This window comes from Cystoisospora suis, assembly GCF_002600585.1.
Source record: "Cystoisospora suis strain Wien I chromosome Unknown contig_150, whole genome shotgun sequence".
Classification (NCBI taxonomy): domain Eukaryota; phylum Apicomplexa; class Conoidasida; order Eucoccidiorida; family Sarcocystidae; genus Cystoisospora; species Cystoisospora suis.
In genome coordinates, this window is record NW_027152952.1 from 12,601 (window position 1) to 30,993 (window position 18,393).

Genomic DNA, 18,393 nt, shown 5'->3' on the forward strand with positions numbered 1-18,393 from the left:
GCTACACTTCGAGAGTACATTCTATGGCGAACGATTCCCCGTACAGCGCACCCCGACTCAAACTGCGTGCAATGCCACGGCGCAGCAGCCTTGCTTAGTAGAGAGAATAGGAGCCGGGAATTACAAAAGTAGGACCTGGAATTAGACAGGAAGGCGAACCGGCTGGTCCAGACAACCAAGAGAAAGATCTTAGCGGGATTCTTCTGAGTACGGAGCCAGACGTGAAAAAGACTGAGTTCGAGGGGCCCAGGAACAAATGCTATCGTTGGCCATCTGAGCGAATTCCATTCACAGTAGCAAGACGAAAAAAGGCTCGAAGTCTTTCTCTGATCAGGAATGCGAAACAGCCCTCAAAAAACAGGTCATCTACGAGCAAGCGGCCGGAGCAGATGGCAGATCAGGAACCAACCTCCGGACACTAGCAGGAAAACACGGACGAAGAAGAGTTATGAAGCAAAAGAGAAGACCACTTTTGTTGATAAAAAAATATTTCTGGCACTCGCAGTCTCTTTTTCTGCAGTGCCGCCTTCTGGGACGCGATGCGCTCAGAAGGAAGTAAGTGCCTGTAGCTGGAGTCCGCATGAGTAATGTTCCTCCATGAACTTACAAATTGTCTTCGAATATCGACCTGATGGCTGGCTAACGTTAGAATTGGAGCAGTGTATGTGCCGATCTAGTCTATTACAGATGTGCTTTAAATATCAATTTTTCATATAACTTTGGTTTCTTACTTGCTATTGCCTTTGTAATGCAAATTATTACTGGTATTACTTTAGCCCTTCGATATACCTCGGAAGCTTCATACGCCTTTGTTAGCGTACAACATATAGTTAGGGAAGTAGGTGTGTGGTCATACGCAGAATACAACATGTGCTCCGGCAGGTTCGCTAATGATTTGCCGCAAGCAAGAGTTTTCAACCGGACTAAGAACGAAGAACGACTGGACGCTGTGCGCATGGCGAAGCAGGCCCCACAGGGCGGTAAGATGAAGAAAAAAGGGGTAGGGAGACAGCGGGGTCCCCGGAAGTTACCCGGCTGACCGGCTTAGTGGTTTGATGGCCCCGGACTCCCCGGGACGTGCTAAGCCCGCCTACCGCATTCCTGCTATCGACCAGAGATCCCTTGGCTCAGACGTGCGGCAGCAGGACAGGGAGCATGCCCGGACGACACCAGTTCCCTGGGACAGGCCGGCACGTAGTTCCTGTACTCTAAGCACGCATGCTGATCTACAGCATCCGGCGCGTGTCCTCCGGGACACTAAGGACACCGTTCGGTAGCTGCAGATGAACCAGCCTCGTTTGCTGTGGCTCGACGTCGCTTTGCAATGCAGCCGTCCCTTGGGTTCGGCGCCGTCCGAAAGGCCTCTGTGAGGCTGCACCGCGGGCACCGAGTGAGTACAGGTCAGCTCGAACTTCGTGCGTAACGCACTTCTGTTTTGGCTGTCCACTTGTGATTCCGTGACATTGCCGGCCTTACGCCCGCCCATGGTGTCTTACTCGGCGATGATCATCGGTCACTCGCAGATCAAGAGTAGCGCCCAGGTCGTGGATCCCGCGTGTTAAAGAAGGACTATGGTTATGGTATCAGACAGTTCACAGACAAGAGAGCCTGGTTGCGTCAGTTTTATCACGCTGCACGGCTGTTCCGTCGGCACAATCGACAGCGGAGGCGGTTTAAACGGGTTGCCCAGCGTTCCCGCGGGCCCCGGTCGCCCCTGACCGATCTCTGTGCGGACAGCTAGCTCCGAGCCACAGCCGGGCGGGCGCCAGAAGAGAGGACTGTTCACGTGACGGGCTCTGACACTTTTCTACTCCAGTTTTTTTGTCGTCGGGTATTCTTCGGGACAGACAGCACTTTTGTCGGGTTGTTTGAAGTGCTGCAGTCTTCCGGATTTCCGTACGCGGTTTAGCTGCTGCTAGACCACCTTCGCGGGAACGTCGACTGGCGGAGCTTCCCCGTGAAAACGGAGGCGTTTTGCCGCCCACTCTCCCCTTTCACCTACTTGTGTATTCTCCTGTTGCTACCAGGGCTGTCCTCCCTACTGGACTAAGTGTCCCCAGACCGGACGACGTTGGCTGCCGGGGTTACTTCCCGCTATGCCGGTTTCGTCACCGTCCACTGTTGTTTTCATTAAAACCTGAAGCGCCCCCCCCAAGGACTCCGCGCGACAGTTTAGCTGTACCATCTCCAGCTGATTTGCATTTGTTCTGCCGTTTCGGTTTCGGGTTCTCCTTGCGACACCACATGGCTTGCGAGCTGGCGGTGCAATCTCATCGGCCGCGCCTGCAGTGCTCTTCGGGGGACAGGTTTTTTCAGCTTTTTCTTTTTTTCTTTCTCTCGAGTTGAGTGCGTGCGCAGCTGCCAGTCAGTGACCCTAAATGCAGACACCCGTCGCCTGGTGGTCGACATATCAGAATTGATCATGACCACACTCGGGAGGGAAATACCAAGATCCATTCTTTCAAAGCGCCGTCGCTTGTCTCGGAATTATGGCAGGGAAGAAGCTTAGCGTGGCGGCGTCGTCGGCGTCCGTTAAGACACTAAAGGGCACCGAGGTGGCTGCGTCCTCGGGATTCGAAGAAGTCGAGTTGGGCCCTCTGGACGACGGGGGCGTGACAGAGCCTGGCACCGTGTCGCGGCAGCGTTCGACCGTGCAGCAAAAGCTGACACAACGTTTCCTGGAAGAAGAGGAGGAATTCACTAGTCTGCTACGGCCTTCCGATCTTGGTATGCTGCTCCGTGTCGACAGGACTGAGCTTCGAACACGTTAGCCTGGGCACTTCAACACGTGCCCGAGCCCATTACTTACCGCCGGACAGCGAGCACGTAACTGAAAAAGTGGGAGGGAAAAGCTTACCTGTCCCAGTTTTTCTGCGGGAACCACTGGACTACAACGCAGAACCGGCCCATCTTGAGGACATGCCCCGTACAACAAGGAAAGGTGTTTGTACATAAGTCTTCCACCCCTAGTGCGATGGGAAAGGAGGTGTAGCCTCTTCTGTTTCGTGGGAAGCGGGAGCCAGAGTGCATTCGTCACGCTGATGTATGGAAGTCGAGCTGTTCGACCCCTCCGCGGCGGCTTGCAAGCTGGCAGAACGTTTCCCCACAGACTTCTCTAACCAGGCCATTTTCATGGTGTCTGGTTCTCCGTCAGTTGTGCTGATGCACCTGTCTGAGTGAGATGTCGATGCTATGTGAAGCCCAGGAGACGCGAAGTCGTAAGCGCTGGCGTATTGTACTTCTCTCTATGATGTTTACAGACATTGCCAAGGCGCATCTCATTAGCACGAGCTGCACAGATGAAGCCGGAGGGTGGATACCTCCCTTCTCCAAGCGTGCGACAGAAGAGATTGTATGTCTATCATCAGCAGCTACGGGGGGGGTATCGCCTAGTGCATATCAACGGCAATTAACGTAGTCTCGCCCCGTGAAGCGCTCCCTCACGCCATGGTGTGTTTTGCCGCGAACACGCAACAGGACATGATAGGCTTGACGCAGAGTCTGAGTTCCCTAGCTCCCCGTCTCGGGCACGGACCTAACTCTTTGGAAGATGATCCTGTCCTACAGCGTAGAGAGGCCGACCCGAGATGGCTTTCTGCTGGTTGAATCTCTCTCGACGCTTTGTGACATGCATGCACGCAGCGTCGCTTGGGTCCGGGAATACAGCTCTACTTCGATTTTCTCTGGCAACTCTTCTTCGTATTCCTCTTCATGGCGGTACTGTCCGTACCGCAACTGGTTGCAAACAGCGCTGGTACGTACAGCGGTCCTCCGTGTTGGAAGGACTCAGCGTCGAAAGAAGTGTTCCTGCCTCTGGCTGAGTGTGGTCTCACCTGCCGTGTGCTCTTAAGTCGCTAGGCTGCAGGTGAGGCAATTACAGGTTAGCACGCTTGGGAAGTTAGGCCGCAGTATGTGCTAGCTGGCGTCTTCTTGCCTGTTTGTCTGGACGATCTGCTTAGGTAGTTTATAGACTCGCCTATCCACGCAATTATAGCAGGGATGAGCACGCACCCAAGCCGACGAGAGAAAGCCAGATGGCGCGTAAATGTGCGTATAGGTCTCGCTACAGACGACTCTCTGCACCAATGACTCTTTTTCCTGATTGGATACTCGTGTAGGATGCCCTCACCTTTTTTTGTTTCACTTTCGGTGGTTAAAGTACTGGGACTTGGTCTACAATTTCGCATGCAGTGGCAGTTCATTGGAGCAGGCTGTTCTGGTTCTTTCTCTTTTGGAATACGAAGCTGATACATTTGCTTCGACAAAGACACCAGTATAAGCTAGTTTTTTCATGCAGACAGGTATATAGTAGGAATGCCGTGAACGTGTGGTGTGAGAAAAAAACTGGCAGAATCATCACCCCGAAGACGCGACCTCGCTCAAAAGTATCCGTCACACCTTGCTTCTTGATACCAGCTGCTTTCCAGACACCCACGGGTGCATGTCTTGAGGAACCTTGTGTTCTACTGATCTTATTGCGGCTTCATCTTGGATTGCATGCACTTCTGGCGGAATGTGGGTCGTCCTCCAGGACAGAAACTTCATGCTTCACCACGCGTAGGTCGACATCATACACTCCTCAGCGCCTCTGGGTCTATCTTCTCTCTCTTTAGGCAACATGATCGAAGGAAGTGGTGTCTTCGGATGGGAGAAAACGTTCTTAGGAAATTTAGGAACCAGGCCACTGGTCCTTTCAGAGGATCGCGCACAGAGGATGGAAGAGCTCCGTGCTCGGCCCGTGCGTCTCTACTGCGATTCGGAAGATTGTAATACTGGAATCCGGGACTGGACTACGGCATTCAGCGTTCTCGATGCGATAGGTGTACTGGTACGGCCCTGATCCTGACTGAGAGCAGCTATTGTGAAGACAACAAGCAGTAGACGGTGTCATCCTGTCGAGGTTTTGCGAGCAGTCGCGGGTACTCATAGGCTCGGTGGCAGAAGTCCGTGCACTGCACACAGTGCAAAATGTGCGCAGCTCATTCGTAACACTTTCTAGAAACTGGAAGAACTGGCTGCTGGAATATATACATTTCGGATGCCGTGTCGGTCGGGTGCGAATGCAAACGGAATCTAGGGCAGTTTGGAAGCAGCCTACCCGAGCAAGCGACCAGGCGAAGGAATGCGCCTCGCGATGTGGATAGTCTTCTTGTAGCGGTGGCACTCTCGTGAAGCAGGCCGGGGGTTCTCACTTAATGTATCTCAACAGATTAGGACTCTGACGTTCTGGTTGAATTTTTTCAACAGTCCGATTCTCTCTCGTCGGTCGGGTGCCACCACGCGCGTGCTTCTGCGCGGTCTATCTGTTGCTGCCGCGTCCAAGACAGTCTCTTGGTACATGGTGACTAGATCTGCGCGGACGAGGGGGCGTCGTCTTCCTGGCCGCTGAAGATCACTTCTCTAGTGCACTTCTTCTGCGCCTCTGCCGTATGCATGACAAACAGAGTGCATGATGTCCTGCGGTAGAGTCCACTTCTCCGCTTGCATAGTACGCAACCTGGAGAGGAGGACGAGGGGAGATGGTGCCGAGTGTCGGATCCCTTTCCTCCCGCCCCTGAAGGCAGAGAGAACCTCGGGCAGCGAGTCGTTGCCCTAGCCAGACTGCTCCCACAGTGGTGAAAAGGCGTTGACTCCGTCGTCCGGAGTCTCAGTTTCAGTTAGCGTCGGCCGAACCAACGGCCCTATTCTCCACCGCAGGGGTCGTGTTAGACGAATGCACTTTTCTGCGTTCCCCTATGCGTGTGCCCCTCCTTTAGGTCTTTCTGGGCTGGCTGTTGTATTTCAAGATAGTGCATGTGCCCCGCGTTCTTAAGGGCGAACCGACCGGAATCGAGCGGTTCAGTGTGGAAGTGAGCAGGCTGCCGAAGAAGCTAAATACAACGGAGTGAGACAAACACCCGAGACAAAAGACCGGCGACAACAAACGGCGGTCACAGGGGCCAAAATCTCTTCGAAACTCTTTCATGAGGAGTGGCCTTACCGCAAGGAAGAAAGCAGCACGTGTACTTCTTACGTGAGTAGGTGTACAGCGGTGGAAGGGCTAATATCTAGCGGAAGTTGGGCGCACCCGAGTTGCATGCCGACAGAACAGGATCGCCCAGTCTGCAGTGGGTGCGCGGTCTGTGAAGACAGCACACAGGTGGTGGCCTGGCGGAGTGACCACGTTGACAGCAACCAGAGGCCTAAACCAGACCATTTTCTTCGAAAACGCAGTTGGGTGTTGCCAGTGACAGGATAAACATGCTAGCGGCTTTCGCTATGGGCGGCATTCTGGCGCGTTTGCCTGTGCTTGGTTTTGGGGATTTCTCTCGGATTAGGTCTTCCACGTAGTTAGCTAGCTATCCACTCTGGTAACGACGTAGAAGTGCCGACGATCGACGAAGACTCTCACTTGGTACCTTCGTGCTGTTTCAGGCGCGGGTATGAGGAGGCGCTGGCTAGCCATTTTGGGAAGCTGGTCGCTGGCAAGTTACGAGACAGAGACAGTTCAGTCGAATCCTCACCCGGACAGCCTATAGAAGCTGAGGATCTTGCAAGCGCTGACCGGGTAACTGCGGAGAAGGGAGTGGCAGACGTGGCGGTTATATATGACCTCGGACAAAAAATGCGCTTGCTGCAAAAGACCGCAGCAACGGAGAAAGAACTCGCTTTGCTCGGCGCACGGAAACGGGAGGGCATGAAGGTCAGCGAGTCACGAGAAAAGAAAGTCCATCAGAAGCTTAAGCGTGACACGCAGCGACTGCGGGAATCTCTCCCGCCGCCCGATGAACGCGCTCCCGTTGTTGCCATGGTCACCTTTACCTCCACTCGTATCAGGGAGTTGATTTTGAGTAGGTGAGTGAGTCCTCAATATGCAAGACAGAGACACCGCAGCGGGCTCGCTTATCCCTACGGGACCTAGGCAGCGCTGCCAGGTGAGCGGAGCTCGCTTTCGTGTAGCAGACGGACGTGGTGGAACAGCCTGGAGTCGCAGTAGTAATGTGAACCTCTTGCCTTGCCTCACAATCTAGAGCCAGACATCAATCTGGTGGAGGACGCTCGTAGTTTAGCCAACCACTTTTGTGGGCCTGCGTAGTGAGCTGCCGATCCGGCCGACCAAGGCCGGGGATGCACATCACCGCAAGGGCAAAGCGAGAGTGTATTTCCGGGCGCGTCCTATGACTCGTTCCAAATTTGGTCACGCAGCTACGTTTGGTCCGGCCATTGGTTTTTGAAGTATTTCATGCCCAAGGAGCTCCGCTTCGGGAAGGCGAAGATTCGCCTGACAGACGTCCACAGTCCGGAGGACATACTCTACGAGAACTTGGACTTTCCTCGAAAACGACGAAGGCTCCGCACGGCGGTTCGTTGGTTGGTCAGCGTGCTGCTGATATTGGCTAGCGCTGTCGGTGAGCTATCGCTTTTGGATGCCACAGAATATGATGGTTAGGGCCAATATAGTAGCCTGCCGTTGGGTGGCTGCGGCGACGCCGTGACATTTTTGTAAGGGACTCCCTTGTTTGCGTGTCGGGGAACCGGTCTTAGATAGTGCCTACCCTCTTACGGAGACACCCGGAGACTATTTTCGCGTCAGGGTCTTCTTCATACTGTGTTGGTTTCATCAGCTGGTAGACCGGATCATGGAGGTCGCTTAGCGCACCCTCCATCAGATTCATTTCTTTCTTCGAGACTCAAAGTATCTTCCCTTGGATTCTTCCTACGAACAGTCAATCAGCGCAACCTCTCACACTTGACTTCTTGGCGTGGGACCTACAACGAAAAACGGGCGTGCGAAAGGGGGGGGACAAGGGAGTCAACTTTTTTCTCACATACGTGTGGCCTCGTGTTCCTGAAGGCACGGCAAGTTGTTACTCAGTCGGCCGTGCATATCCACAAGAGGCTATAGGCAGAATGACGCCGCACGCGGATGCTCACCACACTGGTGTTTGGTACTAGAAACAAAGCATTGCTCCTGCTGATACATTCAAGTGGTTGGAAGCCCCGTCATAATCTGCTCTGGTCCTGTTTGCGTATATGGGAACCCTAGTTGATAAAGAAACTGGAAGTTGCGCGCACACATGAGTTGTCTGCTTTTCGCGAGATGCGTCTTTTCTTTTTTTTCAATTGCCCTTGTCAGCGATCTTTCTTCTTCGCCGATTCGCTGCCCGAGAAACCTCGGGCGGCATGTGGCAGTTCACGCCAGCTTGGCAGCTCAGCTTTTCCCGTCCGGAGGGCTCGCAAGATTCTGAAGCGACGCTAACTGTATGCAACGTGGGCTTGTGCACGGAGAAAAGTTGCGCAGGTCGACTCAGTCCAACTGTCGGCACACCGCTTTTCAATGAAGCTTCTCCGATGACGTTTGAAACCTCTCCGCCAGCTACTCTGAACTGTCCGCCCCAAGAGGGAGCGCGATCGGTAGGCGAGCCGAATTGCTTTTCCGTACAAAGGCGGTGCACGCAGGATGTGCTGCGAAAATAGTTGGGACACTCACTTGTGCGTTCCCGTTCTGTGAAGCTTTTCGGTGTGCACGCTAAGCTTACGCTCTGAAAGCGAGGGACCCTGTAGGTCCCCCCTTAGCCAGGAAATAGTTGGGGAGGGGGGGCCGTAGGGATGCCGTGGACATCTGCGAACTGCAGTCTTGCAGTCTGCAAGCATTTCCCATTTGAAGGCTGTCTGCGTTTCCTCTTGTCACATGTGGCGATGCCTTTTGAAATTGCTGAACGAGGCGGAAGCTGTAATAGCTCCTGCTGCAGCACCTGTTGCGAACCCCTACTCCCTTGTTTCTGAACCTCTCCATTCTGGTTCCCAGGCAACTCTTCTCAGAGGTGACGGTGTTGCGCTGGCGTGGAGGTTCGATGGCTCGGTCACCGCTCACGCGTTCCAACTGAGTTACGCCGGTGAGAGCTGAACATCCGGTGGGATCGGTGAAAGTCTTGCATCGTAGGGACCGGGTAGCACGAGACTGATCGTGTTGATACCAGACGACATCGTAAATCCGAGCGTACTTCCGTTAGTCATGCGCCCGCTCTTACCCCCTTGTTCCTCCAATATGGCTTGGTCTCTACATCACTGTTCGGGAACACTCCCCGTGCGACGGAGCTCGCACCGGTACCCTGAGAGCACGGCGGCTCTAGACAGTGGGGGGGCCTCCAACAATCCGTGGTTGGGTTACGGCACCTTGGCTGAGGCAGAGAAAGAGCACGTGCTTGCACTTCTGTTCGGGCGACGCGCGTAGCGAAGTCCGCCTGGAGTTCAGGTCGAAGCAGGTGTGTCGACACAGGCTGGTACCGTTTGCAAAACCTCTTACGCACGGTCGGGATCGCAGCCGCCGTTTCGGGAGGAGTATAATCTTTGGGTATGTTGAGTACTCACCAGGAATCGCACATGACACTCTGTCTTCTTATTGCTGGGGTCATAGTCAGCAGGAGTCCTTTCGTGGCGCCTACAAGACAGTCTCCACAACGCAAGTAGTAGACGATAGCTGTTCTCCTGGTAGTAGATGATGGCTGTTCTCCTGACACAGCGGAGGCGACTTCCGAAGGTTCTTCTTCGCAGTTAGCGAGCTGTGGGCGACCGGGGCGCTGACTGACTTTTCGTAGCTGTCACGAGTGGGATGCAGTAGCGCGCCTGCGATCCACGGCGCCCTACAAAATGAGTGCGTGTTTCTCCGCTATGCGACCAGTTCAGGAGTAGAACTTGTATCTAAGTCCGATCGAACATGTGACCGCGTAGTGAGAGAAGAGTAAACATGAGGGCGTCTGTGGTCGGTGCGGTCCGCCTCCTGACAGCAAGCGCACTAGTCGTTGCCCAGGTCTCCTTCTGTCTGCCCCTTACCGCCGCGGGAAGCACTGCAGTTTGCACGCTAGTAGCGAGCAAGCAGTTGCAGCCGGGTCAGAATTTTGTCAGTCTGAGGTAAGCGGAAGTTCTGACTGCTGATGACGGTAGCGATCCCTCCTGTTCATCAGAGATAGCGACTGCGACGGAGACACAGCAATCCATATGTGCGTGGAAGTGCGGCTACTCTCTTTCTCTTCCTCACTTCAGTAGATCCGTGGGTCAGCCGAGCGACTGCCCTGCTGCTACGCCCGACTCCCCGCTAACCGAAGCAGCCGATCGGGCGCAGCGAGGCAACCAGGGACGATTCTCTTCTTTTCTTGAAGGATCTTGTTGTGTGGGTGCTTTTGATGCGTGTGACTCTCTGCAGCATCGAACAGCCGATTGCTTCTCCCGAGTGCGGAAACTGCTCTATCGGAAACCTGAACCCTAAAGAGTTCCTTGACTTCGTTACCCAGGTGCGGTTTCCGAGAACTAGACTCAAGAAGAGAGGCAAGACAGGCTCGCTGGGAGGTGCTACTCCAGCAACGCAGCCAAGCGTCTCTTGCCGGTCCCCGTGGATTCTGATGAGCCTGCTTGAAGGCGGCGCACAGGGAGAGCTAAAAGTCCTGACATCCGGCCGCTGCCGGTTCTCCTGTGTGGTTAGGAGGGGCCGACAGCATGCAGAGATGTTCTGGCTTTCGGTGGTGCTGTCGGTTCACACGACGTGATTGTGACAGGATTGTAAATTTACATATATATATATATATATATATGTATATATGCCTACATACTCTACTTCCATTGCGAAGCGTGCACTATCCTCGCTAAGAGCTCTAACCGGACACTCTTGAGCAGTGACTGTACGTCTTTCCGGTTTTTCGGTTCTCCGCCTGGCTTTTCCGTGTCTCGCGTTTCGTCCGCGTGCTGTGACACGGTATCGTCGCTATCTGCAAGGTGAGTGCAGCTGGTCGGTCGTTTTTTCGTCGTGAGTTTCTTGGTCTGTTTTCCATCTGTGATGATGCATCTGCAGTACTCAGCGCAAAGCCAGAACTCTCCTCACGCCGGATCGATTGACCCCTATCTCAACTGCTACTGCCAAGCCCGCCTCACCTCTCTGCGGACAGACAAGAACCTCCTCCATGCCTGCAGTCCTGTTCTTTACAAACACTATCTGGCCTACGTTTTGATGATCGTCAGTGAGTACTGTCACGCGTTTGCAGACGGGCGTGAAACTGTATTGATTGTGCTCGTCCTCACCGCGACAGTCGTGGTCGCATGTCCTCCGCAGTATCTGTTGGGCTCTGGCACGAGGTCATCGTCGAAGATCCACCCTAGCTCTCTGTCCGTACTATCATGAACGGGGCTGACAGTACGTCTAGGCGGGGTGAAGCCTTTACAGTGCATGGCCTGTAGCAAGACGGGTTCGCCTATTACCCCGGCGCACTTGGGTAGCCGGCAAGCCATTGTTGGTTCTTAGGTTGACTGCCATACGAAAACTCGGTAGCACACAAAATTCATCGCAGCCTCGGGGTTCGTTTGCTTTCACAGGTGCAATGGTGGTGGCAGCGACCAACATCGTGTTGAAGTTCACCCTTCGCATGCTGGTGTAAGCCTAACACGCACTGGACCGGCAACTCGCGAATTTCCTGTTCCAACTGCACAGACCCTAAACGTGAAGAAGTACAGCCTCCTTTGTTGTAGCCACGGATTCGTTTTGTTCCGCATGTGCCGTTGCCGCGGCGGTGACCAGCATCATGAGGCAGTTTAGGGCACAAGTGGTGGGACGCGCACTCCCGGCGCTGTTATGGACATGTGTTCGCTGCCGTCCCTGTGGGTCGCGCGTTTGGAGTGCCTAGCGAAGCTTTCGAGTCTCTCTGCTGGATGGGACATCATGCCGCACCGCCCTTGTCTAGGGGACTGTTACTCGACTCTTTCGTGTGGTGACCGTGTTCTTTGCTCTAACAGCTCAGGTACAATGAGCAGCCGAATTCTCGCTCACTTGCCCCTACGCATGGTTTGTTTGCGATTCTGTTTGTGACTTCTCTTGGACGCGCGTTCCCAGGTCATGGTCGCGGCCTACGTCTGTCTCTTCCCAGCTCACAGCGACACTTATCTGGGTGAGCATTAGACAGGTCCGGAAAGGAAAGATGCTGAAAGCCTTTCGCGGACAGAACACCGGGTGGCGGTCGCAGCGTGCTGCATTGCGTTTTCTGTCACGATCGGGAAAGCTACGGCAAAATCTAGTCGTTCGCACTGTGGTCAATGACTAGTACTGAGTGTTCTCTAGTTGACCTACTTCATTCAGTCGGGCAAGTGAAGCAGGACTTTGGGGTACCTCTTTTGTCTGCTAATCCTGTGCAGATCTTCGTGGCTACAGCGATCAATACTGGGCTATTGAACTGGCTGCTCCAGGTTCGAATGTGGGGTCGAGGAGCGTGGATGCTTGGCACGCTTGATGTCGTGGTAGGTGTTGGGATAAAGAGTCACGTAACCTGGAACTTTCTCGGGCTTGGCCACAGCAACTGTAGGCGTAGTTATAATGATCACCTGCGCGTCCTGTGCTGCAAACGAGCTATTTACTAGTCGTGTACTTCACTGCTCGTGCCTGCGTCCGCGTTCAGGCGGGGTGTTGTGCTTTAGGCGTGTGCAAGTGTGGTTGGCATGCGCGATATTCAAATAGAGGCGGCATAGACCCTCTCTTACTGTTTCTTTTCTTGCATGAAAGGTACCAGTCTCTGTCTTCGGTCCCGACAGGAGGGTGACTGGAGGGCGCCCTCCACTGAGGCTTAGCAAGACGAGCGATAGTCTAGAAAGGCAAGTGACAGCGGTGCTGGGCCGGGAGTGTCGGAGCCGGAATTTTGTATATTGCCGTGACAATATGGAATTTCGGTTTTTTACGTGCTGGGTTTCCCATCTATAAGAGTTGGTTATGGCGTGCGCGGGTGTGGCCTTGCTGCAAGTAACGCTCTCCGGGGCTTCTACCATATCCACAAGGGGAAGGGAGCAGGCTACCGAGCCTGTCGCGTGTTGCATGGTGAACGTAGACAGGGCGTGGGCCGAAGTTAGTGTCCTGGTTCACGTTATGTGCTTAAACACTGCAGGGCAAGTTCACGGACTTTAGCTTTGACTGGTATCTCGACGTCGGCTCCGCCTTGGTCATCAACGCTCTGGTACTGTGCTTCAGTCCATTCGTGATCCAGGTGAGAAGGCTGAGGCAGGTGAGGTCCCTACGTGCTGCCAAGTGCTTGCGTCCCCGCACGACGGCCTGGAGTTGTGGGCGTCCAGTATGCATAGCGACGGCCTGGAGGGTTGGGCGTCCAGTATACATAGTCAAGAAATGGATGTCCACCCTTCGGGGTAGCCCGGTATAGCATTTCGTCAATACGAGTGGGTGAGGTGTAGCTGTTCGCTTGCCCTCATAGAATGTACACGACGCTGTGTCATATTCGCAGGACGTGTTGCTGGCCCCCCTCACCTGCTTAAAACGTTGGTGGCTCAGAAAGAAACGCCCTGTCCAGCTTGATCTGAACACGCTCTACACAAACATCGAGTTTGGGACTGAGACCCGTTACGCGCACATCCTCACGCTGACCTTCGTCTGTCTTGCCTATAGCTCCGGTGAGCACTCCAAGCACAAGTGTTCCAGCGCAGAAATGAACGTACTGACACAAGAGATTCACGGGGTAACGCCGGCAGTCACCCCTACAGCAGTGGTGATTACTTCTTGAATGGATGATTTTCAGCGTGCCCCGTCCGTGCGCATGTGGACCGATGCCGTAAATCCAACTATTCACCTACACTGTGTCTAGCTCTACACCGCTCAATTTCACCGGCATCCCGCAAGAGGGCACTGTACATGAAAACGAAAGCAGCCAACCTGAGAGTTTGTTAACACTCTAGAATCCGGCTGTTTGGGCAGCAGCACAACCACGGCTGACCACCGTCAACAGATTTCTGTCGGGCGGCAGCCATAGGGCGCACACCTTACGACGTTCTTCCAGGAGAGCAGCAGACGCACCGAGCCTTTCGGCAGGAAAGGCTATGCGTAGGAGAGGCACATCCTTTCGGTGTGGACGAATCTGGATCTTGCCGTTGCCCGCTGCGACGGGGCAGAAGGAGTTTTGCGTAGGTTTCAGAATCCCATCCCAACGCCGACGGCATAGCTTAGATCAGTACTGTTTTATATACGGGCTTGGAGAGCTGACAGTCTGTCCGGTGAAGTAGCACTCGGCCTATCGGCAAGGCTACAACCTGTTGAAGTGTGGCCCCCTTCAAGTGACTTATTACCTCGACTCCGTGTCGGAGGGCCCGTTTTCCGTAAAGTCTCGCTCCGCTTTCCTGTGATCTGGTTGACAGGGTTGCCTGTGCTGCTCCTCGTGGCGGCGTTGGGTACAATGGTGCTCTATCTCTGCAGCCGTATCGCGCTCTTCCGAACGGTTAGGCGGCCCCTACCGTTTTCTAGTGCTATGAACGACGCGGTACTTGCCCTGTTGCCCAATGCCTGCGTTCTGCACGCGCTGTGAGTCTCAGGAACACCCGGTTATCGATTGAGGCGGTCTGTGTATAACCGTAGTCCGCAAGGCTTACGGCTTGCTGCTTCTTTTTGAGATCGTTTACGGATAGGGGCCGCGACGTCAGACAGCTGCGCTGCCCGTCCTGGAACATAGTTTCCAGCTAAAAAGACAGAAGTGCAAGAAAAGGAAGCGCGCGGAGATTCGACGTCAACGCGGAAAAAAAAGAGAATAGAAGGAAGACCCAGTAGGAGCTGAAGTGGCGGCGTTTACCTCCGTGTGCGGAGCACGGAGGCTGTCTGTTATCACACCTCTGCCACATGTCCCCGTCCCGTGTTGCCACACACCGCAAGCATAAGTGCCCCGACTCTTCGCTGGTTCCGGCTTGCCAGACAGGTGGACGCGTATAAGCTGATGCTATGTAGCTATGCTGTTATAGCACAGACGCTGGCCACGTCTGCTGTTTGTGTGCCTGCCAACCGCCTGCTGCACCCTCGCGGCTACCAAAGGCTGTTCAGGTGTATCAGTGCACCAGCGCTTTCGCAGATTTACTAAGCTTTGGTTAATCTATACGGGCTGTTAACTCCTGCCCCACTGTTTCATCGCTCGTGGTAGTTGGACGAAGGCATTGACTTCTTTGTGGTGTCTCATTTCCGCAGAGCAGGGTTTTTCATGCTCGGCCAGCCACTGGTGAGTCGGGAACCTGGAGGCGTCCCATCAGCGGTTGAGAAAAACCTATCTTCACTGTCCTGTTAGTCATTCACTCGTAGCGTTCGAACCTTGCATGCATCAGTGCGACCAGAAACGCGCCTCTGTAAGGAGCGACAAGATGAGTGTCTGTGGAGCCCCTCCGCAGGTTTCTCCTGGTTACATTCTTTTCGACACGCAGCCTTCTCTCTGGCACAAATGGGTTGAGACGATGCTGCTTGATCCGCTCGAAGATGAAGGGATGCTCAACGGAAACCTGACTCTGCCGTTGCGACTCAGGGCGTGCAGCTCAACAGCAATTCTTCAGTAAGCTAACACAGACCGTTGCCCCGTGCGAATGCAGCGTTAGGCAGCCCCGTAGTCGTTTTGTGCGGTGGGGGGCGGCAACCGAACTCGGGCAGACTTCTGCTTCACTCCCTCAGTGGCATGGTCTCTACCAGCTCCCTGTCCTGACCGGGACTGCCCAATCGCTTCGCAACGGAGCTCGTCCTCGAAATCACACCAGACATCGCTCAGTTACTTGTTAAGTGTTCCTACAAGTCGCGTGGTTTTTTTTGGGGGACGACCGGCACGACTGTGTGGCAGTTGTGCCGGTCGTCTGCTAGCAGGCGCGTCATGTTGCCGCTCTACCTTATCAGTTCTCTCCAACTGTGTATTGGTGCAGGCTGCTGATCCTCGTCGGTTCCGGCGCTCTTCTAGTCCTCTCTTTCCTGCGAGTACGTACGCTCTTTAGCGCTGTCCGTTTCTGCACGGTCGGCGCTGTTGTTTATCGTGCTGCTGTTTAAAACTCGTTTCTAGCGCTGGACGTTTCCGCGCATTGAAGCACATCAGCCACGTCAGCAGAGCAGTGAAGCCAGCCGACTGCTAGATTGCGTTGCGCAGTTGCATGCCCGCATAGCGGTGATTGGAGCGAACACCCATATACGAAAATAGGTCGTCGTCCGCAGCTTCAGAGAGTTTATTGCGTCTGGTGGTTTGTCACGGCTTCTTCTGGTGCCGCCGGCTGTACTTCCGGAGATGTTGCGGCGGCGATCGAGCTCAGACGCAGACACAGCCCTCAGTAGCTGTCCTTGTCTGTCCCGTTCATCCGACTACGGTATATGTTGCGTTGTGCGGTGCGGCAGGTAATTTATCGCGGCCTTTTTTCTGCAGTAAGTGATCTTGAAAGTCATTCGGACACAACCCACAATCTAAGAGACTGGACCAGGAATCACAGCACGTACAATCTAATACCAACATGAGCGCGTATACACTTGCAAAGCAGCAGGGTTGTCTAAACTGAGAGGAAAAATCTTGATCGGATAGGCTGGGCACTCGTTGGCTCGTTACGTCTACAGACGACCGGCTGTGCAGGAATCCCGGCGATACAGCATGCATTCTGTCTTTTTTTCAGCGTGACGGACTGTGCAGTGCGGGAAAATAGGGAATCTGAAATCCTATTTAGCGGGTGCCTCAATAGGTACACAGGGGCTTTCTCGTTGCCAGTGCTTCGCACAGACATTCATCTCCCGAACCGTACACCCTAGAGTCACAAGGTGAAGCTCCTTCACCTCGCGAAGGACCCCAGTGAGGGCCGGTGTTCGGGTGCGTGTGTGTATGCCGCAGGAGAAAGATGGAGTGTAAGCCGACCTGGAATGCGCGCTTCTTCGCCGGACATTGTGGTAGTGGAGCGACCGTGTGGCACAACCGGGAACGGGTATTTCTGACTCAGAGTCTGCCAAGCAAACTGGCTTCAGCTGTCCCTTTGACACTGCAGTTGCCGGCTCCCCCTGCTGACATCGATGTTGAGGATTAGCCTGCCAACTTCGTGTTCTCTCTCGTGAAAGTATTTCAGTCTCGCGACTGTCTTCAGACAGTACTTCTCCGACCGCCAGCCCGTGAATGAAAGCAAGGCTTTGATGAATGGGCTGACAAAGAAGGTGCAAAGCTGGCCACCAGGACGAGCTTGCTGTACGAGAGGTGGCATCCTTAGATACCCGAGTAAACGTACGGGGCGCGGGCGCACAAACAGATTACGATGACCCATGTGTTCTGGAGGGTTGGACTGTGACCTGAGCTATGAAGCGGCTCACAGAGTTGGATGGCAAGTCTTGCGGCGGATGTGTGCTTTTAGGAAGCAGCTGGGGTCGACGGACAATGTGCAAGCAGCTCTCGTAGATCGCCACGGTGGCCCGGTATCGTACAGAATGATCGACGTTTCTCGCTATCACGAAGCATCACTGGTAAAGAACTGTTTCAGATCAGGAAACCGTGTGCCGGGCTGTCAGCAGTTACGGCGTGCCGCGCCCATGCACGCCGCTGATATCCTCGGTCCCGCCACAGAACAACAGGTTTTGTCTGCCTCTGTCTCCACGGTATGTTGTCGGAGTTGGTTTTGTACACTGCTGTAAGGTCGATGTCAGCTGCAGTCTTGCGGGTGCTCAGGCAGAGAGCTCTCGGACAGATCTGCGCTAAAGCTGCATGCAAAAAGGCGCGTCACCCATGGAGGCGCATGTAACAGAAGGGAGGAGATGTCTTGTGTCACTGGGTGGACGGATGTCGCCACTATGTCATGAGAGCGTATCCTGTATGCTCTTTCAGTATGCAGAGATTGCAGGGCGACTTGTCGACTGATGAAGCCACCGCGCAGTTAGGAGTTCGGTCTGTGCTTCAGTCGTGACCATGGCGGTGCCGAGCGACCAGTGTTTGTTAACACTTCCAGTCGGCCTGTGTCTAGCCCCAGTGTTCTGAATCACGGCCTCTTACGCCCGAGCAGCGGTGTTCTTTCTGTTTGTTCTGATTTCAAGGTACTTCGATCTCTTTTCAAAGACGAGGACTTGGCGTGACTGTCGGAGAGAGATATGCAATTGCAGAGCATCATCTGCAGCAAGACTCCGGGAAGAACGAGCCACTGCGACTACGAGAAAAGTGCAGCCTTTTGCCTGGGAGCAGGCGCTGGCCACCACGATGGAGATGCAGGCAACGAACAGTGCGACACTTGGCGGTCCAGCTGCCCACCACTGAGACATGTGCACATATCAATTCAGGCAACCACAGTCAGCGGAGAGCTGCTGCACGGAGAGAGCGAATTCATCTGCGTTGGCTCGTTGCTTGTCCCCGACCGCATCAGCAACCTGAATGCCGGACGGATGCTTTTGAGCGGGGCCTGCACACCAGGTGCAGGTCCAGTGTAGTGCGATACTTTCAGGCCGCTCGCAACAGACAAGCATTTCGTGGCGACGGCCAGTCTGGCAATGGGAATTCTTGTCCATGAGATTTTTTTTCTGGGGTGTCCACTTGCCCCCCAGCACACACCCGTTCCAGAAGGTGTCGTGGACATTGTACGAGGCGAAGCAAGAGAAGCTTCTTAGTTTTGTCTTTGTCTGGCCACGAGGACCCT

At 54.3% G+C, this 18,393-nt stretch overlaps 2 protein-coding genes across 2 annotated transcripts; both read left to right on the forward strand.

Moving 5' to 3' along the window:
* Positions 1 to 1,510: 1,510 nt before the first annotated feature.
* CSUI_000334 (uncharacterized protein) lies at positions 1,511 to 16,155 on the forward strand (the record flags this gene model as incomplete). The annotated part of the gene is made up of 22 exons (XM_068060568.1): positions 1,511 to 2,727; positions 3,261 to 3,335; positions 3,643 to 3,754; positions 4,614 to 4,828; positions 5,787 to 5,884; positions 6,415 to 6,830; positions 7,217 to 7,354; positions 8,117 to 8,394; positions 8,789 to 8,876; positions 9,768 to 9,891; positions 10,184 to 10,271; positions 10,826 to 10,991; positions 11,344 to 11,401; positions 11,858 to 11,912; positions 12,157 to 12,258; positions 12,897 to 12,995; positions 13,248 to 13,413; positions 14,152 to 14,314; positions 14,966 to 14,996; positions 15,163 to 15,320; positions 15,679 to 15,730; positions 16,139 to 16,155. Coding segments are annotated over exons 2-22 (2,658 nt in total), but the record flags the coding sequence as incomplete, so codon positions are not given.
* Positions 16,156 to 16,511: 356 nt separating this feature from the next.
* CSUI_000335 (uncharacterized protein) lies at positions 16,512 to 18,254 on the forward strand. The gene is made up of 3 exons (XM_068060569.1): positions 16,512 to 16,580; positions 17,128 to 17,236; positions 17,801 to 18,254. The coding sequence occupies exon 3, from the start codon at positions 17,855 to 17,857 to the stop codon at positions 18,185 to 18,187; it is 333 nt and encodes a 110-aa protein (XP_067927456.1). The 5' UTR covers positions 16,512 to 16,580; positions 17,128 to 17,236; positions 17,801 to 17,854; the 3' UTR covers positions 18,188 to 18,254.
* Positions 18,255 to 18,393: the final 139 nt, after the last annotated feature.

Coding starts and splice junctions, on each gene's coding strand:
- CSUI_000335 (XM_068060569.1), top strand. CDS start 17,855: ATGCAATTGCAGAGCATCATCTGCAGCAAGACTCCGGGAAGAACGAGC.